General features: G+C 37.5%; 1 protein-coding gene across 1 annotated transcript; it reads left to right on the top strand.

Moving 5' to 3' along the window:
* Positions 1,885-2,685, top strand: LOC109216532. Its single transcript, XM_019380696.1, has 2 exons — positions 1,885-2,023; positions 2,147-2,685. Exons 1-2 carry the CDS (start codon positions 1,885-1,887, stop codon positions 2,683-2,685), a joined length of 678 nt encoding a protein of 225 aa, XP_019236241.1.

Raw genomic sequence — 6,857 nt, 5'->3', positions numbered from 1 at the left:
TTTGGTAAATGCAGATTGGATGATGATGATGCCTAATATGAAAGTGCAGGTACTACAGCCACTAGTGTCTGATCACTCACCTTTAAAACTAATGATAGCACAAGTGCAGGGGAGGAAGAAGAGACCACTCAGATTCTTTGATTGTATAGCTGACCACCACCAATTCCTACAGAAAGTGGAGCAAGTCTGGGTAGAAAGGAGTAAGGGGGGTATGATGCAAACAGTATAGAATAAGCTGAAGAGGGTAAAGGAAGTTATCAAAGATATAAACACAAAACATTACAAAGGAGTTGATGAGAGAATAAAAAGAATCAGGGAGGATCTCCAGTCAATTCAGGAAGAAATGAGTTCTAAGTTACAGAGGCAAGAACTAATTGAGAAGGAAAAAGCACTAAAGGGTGACCTAGAAAAATGGATTCTGATTGAGGAAAACATATATAGACAGAGATCAAGAGTGCAATGGCTTAAGCTGGGATATTCAAACTCAGCTTACTTCTTTGCTCAGATGAATAACAGAAGTAATTTGAATGGGATTCAAGTTATCACTAATGACATGGGGGTCCAGCTAGTGTTGGAAGATGATATTGAGGCAGAAATCATGGGGTACTACAAGAAGTTATTGGGTTCAAGTGCTGAAAATCTTCCAGCTATCAATCCAAATGATATGAAAAGGGGACCAGTTTTGAGCAGGGAACATCAGCTACTACTTGTCAAGCAAGTGTCCAAGGAAGAGATATAGGAAGCAATGAAGGATATAAATGATCTTAAAGCTCCTGGTTATGATGGACTAAATGTTGTTTTCTTCAAAAAATCCTGGCCAATCATTGGTCAGGATGTGATAAAGGCTGTACAGGAGTTCTTTGAGTCAAACCAAATGTTTAGACCTATAAATTGCACTGCCATTACCTTGATACCTAAAGTTAGGAATCCTGCAAGTGTCAAAGATTATAGGCCCATCTCATGTTGTACAGTCCTGTACAAAGTGATATCAAAGATTCTTACCAAGAGACTACAGTGTGTAATGGACTTCCTGATTGATAGTTCACATGCAACATTTGTTCCTGGCAGAGTTATAACAGACAATACTATTTTGAGCCATGAACTGGTGAAAGGATATGGGAGAAACGGATATCACCAAGATGTATGATGAAGCTGGACATGCAAAAAGCCTATGACTCAATAGAATGGGACTTTATGGAGCAGATATTATATGCACTAGCCTTCCCAGAACAGTTTGTAAGATGGATCATGACATGCATGATAATTGTGACATATACAATCATGATAAATGGTGCACTAACTAAGCCATTTGATGATAGGAAGGGACTGAGACAAGGAGACCCCCTTTCACCCTTTCTATTTGTGCTTGCAATGGAGTATTTGACAAGAAAACTAAAGAAACTGGCAGAGATCCCAAACTTCAATTTCCACCCCAAGTGTGCTAAGATGCAAATCTTACAACTTGGTTTTGCTGATGATCTCGTATTGTTTTGCAGGGGAGACATTGGATCAGTCAAATTATTATTCCAATGCTTTATGGACTTCTCAAAGGCATCTAGACTGATGATTAATAAGAACAAAAGTTCAATGTTCTTTGGAGGAGTTACACAAGATGAGTAGGAGGAGATCCTAGAATTTCTGGGAATTCAGAGAGGTACTTTACCAGTCAAATATCTTGGTGCACCCCTGAGTTCCAAAAGAATCTCCATAACACAATGCCAGCCACTCATTGACAAAATTATGGGAAGAATCACTTCATGGACTGCCAAGTTCTTATCCTATGCAGGAAGGATCCAACTCATTAAAAGTGTCATGTTCTCCATTCAAACATACTGGGCCCAAATTTTTGTTCTACCAAAGAAGATCATAAAAATAATTGAGGCAATGTGTAGAAGTTTCATATGGACAGGGCAAGGTATAGTGTCAAAGAAAGCACTATTAGCATGGGAGAAAATATGTATGCCAAAGTCAGCGGGTGGATTTAATATTATGAATATAGCAATCTGGAATAAAGCTGCTATATGTAAGCAATTCTGGAATTTATGTAAGGAGAAAAAGAAGATGTAGATACAATGGGTACATGGATACTACATCAGAGGAAGAAACATCTGGACAATACAGTTAAAGCAAACTTCATGGATGGTAGGTAAGATCATGAAGGCACAGAAGACTATGATGGATGCTGGTTTCAGCCATGATGATATCATAAACATGAACAGATGCACTGTCAAACAAATCTACCACAGGCTGCGAGGTACGTTTGAGAAAGTAAGTTGGAGGAAAGTAGTTTGCCACAATGGAGGGTGTCCCAGATGGAATTTTGTGCTAACTATGACTGCTCATGGAAGACTTTACACAAAGGATAGACTGCAAAGATGGGGAATACAAGTTGATCAAGAGTGTATATTATGCAACAGTGAAAAGGAAACCATACAACATCTGTTTTTTGAATGTTCATATGCAAAAACACTATGGAGCAAACTCTTAGCATGGCAAGGCATTGGCAGACCAGTACAAGGGTGGGATGATGAGCTAAAATGGGCAGAGAAATGGGCCAAAAGGAAGACTGCAACAGCTGAACTATACAAAATGGTGCTGGCAACTGCAATTTACTATGTGTGGCGGAAAAGAAATGGTCGAATTTTAACAACAAGACAAGAGGATGGGAGACAGTTTGCAAACTGATAACACAAGAGATACATTGTCGTAGTAACAAGAGAGTAGAGAAAATTTTGCAGAAATTAGATTGGTATCCAATGTAATAGATGTATATGATAACTAGGTGGTGGGGGAGAAGTTAGTAGGATAAGTAAATATGTAAGGGTTTGATTTACTCTGTAAATATTTTCCCTGGTAAATGAAATAATTAATTACCAAAAAAAAAAACATGTTAGAGTTCGGCATTTTGAAGATATTAATCACACATTGTATGTCATGCACCTAATGCCATTTTCATTTCTAAAATGAGCTTGGAAGGCTTCATGCTTCATCCCGGCTTATTGATTCATTTCATCATGAATTTAACACTCTTTTCTTTCCTTTTTTTTAAAATTTTATCTCAATATTAATATTTTTAATTTTTTTCTTTTTTTTTTGCTTTTTTTTTTTCAAATTAATTATGGCTATGATCGCATCCTATGAGGATTGCCTACGTATCATGACGCTGCATGAATCAGACCATTACGTAGTTCAAGAAAAATAATAACAATTTTGATGATTTTTTTAATTGTTTTTTTTACATATAAAAATAAAATAAAACAAACTAAAATATTTTTCATTCATCAAAAATAATTTTTTTATATACAATGGGAGAAAAGGAAATATATATAAACTGACTCTAACGACATGAACATGACGGGATTAAAACAAACATTGATAAGAATAAAAGACTCCAAATATAAAAAAAATTAAAATACGACAAATGAAAATGAAACAAAAACTAATTTGCTACACTAAGAATTTAATCTTCAATGGTCTTCTTGCTTAAGCTGATAACATCAATGGTCTGCATCTCTTGGCCTCCACTATCCTCCCAAAGTCTCGTACAAATTTTGAAACACCAATGGCAACTGGGGGACGAGGGCACGTGCCTGTTGGCCAACTTTCTCATTGTTTAGATGGCGATGATCATCATGAATATATGCTATTTTTTCTGTCAATCGAAGTACCTGCTCTCTGGCTTGCCCCATATTCATGTGACAATTCTGCAACCACATCTGGGTAGTGTTGAGGGCGTGTCCCATATGAGCCTCACGTCACTCATATTCTTCAATGCGACGGTTTAACACACCTCTCTCTATCATCCACTGACGCCGCTCTGCCTCAAAATCTGTGTGTTGATGACCCCTCTTCTGCCTTTTTATTTCTTCTAATTGTGCATAAAGCTGACTCTTTGAGCGTATCCAGTAGGCCCTTTCTATTTCAAACTGCTCTTTCGGTTGATCAAACTCCAGTTGTTGCCGGTGCACATCCTCTTCAATGATACTCAAGTCTTCTTGCAACTTATGTATTTCTGCATTTTTTTTTGCCTCAACTCTTCTGACTAAACCGATCGTGTTTGCTAGTTCTTCTTCTAAGTGGGCTACCTCATTTTTAGCTTGCTTTAGATCTTTATCCTTGACCCGCAAGGCAGATTGATAATCTTTCTCAATGTTTAAACGAATTTGAGCGACTCTGGCTTGTTGCTGGGCTTGTTGTTTGGCTATGGTCATCTGAGCATGCTCCAATTCCTCTTTCAGCTTTTCTATGGTTCTTTGTTCATTTCTCCTCCAGTTCGACTCCTCAGCTCTACCTCTAACCAACGAAGGATCATGAAACCAAGTAATATATTCAGGGATCACCTCTCCACGATCTCGGTCTTCTACCATCTCATTCAACTCCGAGACTTTACTTGCATACCAAATTTTCATAATTTCCTCTTCGTCATGAGGTTGATCGTTACCAAAATCATAACAAAACTTGATCATATCTCGGGTTGGTGGAACCTCTTGTCGTCGTACAAACTGTCGCATTACCCGAAATGGAGCATAGGGCTGAACACCATCAATCCTATGAGTACCAAATAAGAATGGTAATGACCTTTTTAGAGGAAAACCAATCGTAGTTCCAAGTGATATGTTTGGCAGACAAAGTAAAAAGTAGTTCTTTTCAGGACGTCAATCCCTTCTGGTAAGTCACATTTGTCAATTCTTTTCTGGTGATCATAAGTGTGATTGGCCCAGAGCTCACTAAAATTAGTGATCGTAGGATGACGATAAAAATGCTCCAAAAACCATATTTGTAGCAAAATGTTGCAACCATCAAAGTTTTGTGCGCCCAATTTACATCTAGTTAAAGCACGAAAAATGGAAGAAAGAATCATAGGGACCAAAGTATAATCATCCCCTTTTGAGGTCAGAGCCTCAACTACACCTGCCAAGCGGATGTCAATGTGTCCTTCTCTTTCCAGAAAAACTACACGCCCCAAAAAAGCAACCATAAATGTAAACCTTCTGTGTATCTTCCATGTTTCCTTGTCTTCCTTTGATTTCAATTTTCCCACATTCCTTTCGAAATTGCATTTTAGGTCGTACAAGTGAAAAAAAAAATCCCAACTTAACCCACTTGCCTCCTAAACCTTCATATTGTCTGTAATTTATGTTCAAGAGCTTCAAAACCTCATTCACATTTTTGGTACTATGGGCCTTTGGCGGCGAAGATTGCGGCCCCACCCTGAAAATGGGCAATTTCCTCCAAGGTCGGAGTCATTTCACAGTCGGTAAAACAGAACACATTGTTTTCAGGATCCCAGTGCGGAATCAAAGCTTCAATCACATCCCTCCTGGGCTTGATCGTCATCATGTGAACCAAATGTCCCAAGTACTTCTTTATCTGGTTTCGCTCATATTCCTTAAAATCTCTCCACCAGTCCCACAACAATTGTGGAATCTGATCAACAATAAGAAAATCCGGTATCCCTTCTGACCTGGGCCTCTTTTCAGACTTACCTCTTTCCCCACTCATGGTGTACCTGTTTATCCAGACACGGGGTTAGGTTTTAATCAAATATACTATTGACACTAAAATTTCGATTTCTCGGGTTTGACTCTATAAAATTAAATAATAAAAAACCAAACTGTGGGACTAAAAAAAGGTTAAATTAGTAATATAGTCATGAAATAAAAAAAAAATAAAAAAAAGTAAAAGGCCAAAAGGATTTTTTTTTTGTAAAAACAAGTGAACATAAAAAAAAAAAAAACCGGCCTCCCATTTCGCATTTCCGAGGAAGGTTTCAAGGCTATTTCGATAAAAAGACCGGATGCAAGGAGAAAACTGGTTAAAAGAGAAAAAACTGACAAAGTGACAATATTATTATTATTATTTGAAAAAAAAATAAAAAATAAAAAATAAAAAATAATAGTCCATAGAAACCCTTTTTTTAATTTTTTTTTTTAAATTGGGGTTGAACCTCATGAAGGTTGCCTACGTATCTCACATCCGGTGAGAATCAAACCCGCGTAGTTCAGTTAAAATAACTAAAGAAAAGTATTTTGAAAATCTTAATTTTACATACCAGAACCTTTCAAAATTTTATTAAAAAAACGGGTATTTTGTGAAAACTTGGAAATTTTCTCTTTCTCTCTCCTCTGTTCAATCAATCTATCCTAAAGCCGGTCAACATTTGAGTGAAGCCTACCAAATAATGTTATATATAGCACATAAAGATGAACATGTTGGTCCAAAAAATTGGTACCTATCCTAGACGGGCCCGGCCCCTGTGCCGAGTCCCGCTAAGTGCAATGCACATGATGCAAATAAAGCGTATCCTACTAGGTATATTCATTGGCTTGTTCTTCTAAGTTTTCAAATCCTAAAGGAGATGGTATCTAGACTTGGCTTACCCGGGCGGACAACCTGAGCCGAGGAGCGTCTAGCATCACCAGTAGTAGATTAGGACTGGCTAGCTAAAGGCTCTCCCGCCTAAACATGTGTGACTAAATCCTTCACCAGAAGCTGGTAGGCTAACTGGCTTTATCTCAAGACATAAATTTTGTGATGCTGGTAGGCAAACACAACATAACTACCTATCAGAAGACTCAGAGGGGTGCAGAAGAGGATACAGTTTATATCATAGTTCAAATAAATATTAAAGCGGTAAATAAGCGATAAATAACACATTAGGCTTGCAAACACAATAATATTCAAAACATGATAAAAGCCAAACAAGGGTCAATATACAAAGCTCGAATTCTTATTAATTGTCCCCAGCAAAGTCGTCATAGCTGTCACACCTCTTTTTTCCAACACGCAACCCTATTACATGGTTGAGTTAGAAGAGTTTTTTCAATTAAAATGACGTTTTGAAAAGGAATTATTTA

This window comes from Nicotiana attenuata, chromosome 2 (assembly GCF_001879085.1).
Source record: "Nicotiana attenuata strain UT chromosome 2, NIATTr2, whole genome shotgun sequence".
Lineage (NCBI taxonomy): Eukaryota > Viridiplantae > Streptophyta > Magnoliopsida > Solanales > Solanaceae > Nicotiana > Nicotiana attenuata.
The sequence above is the reverse complement of the archived record's forward strand: the minus strand, read 5'-3'. Positions and strand labels throughout refer to the sequence as shown.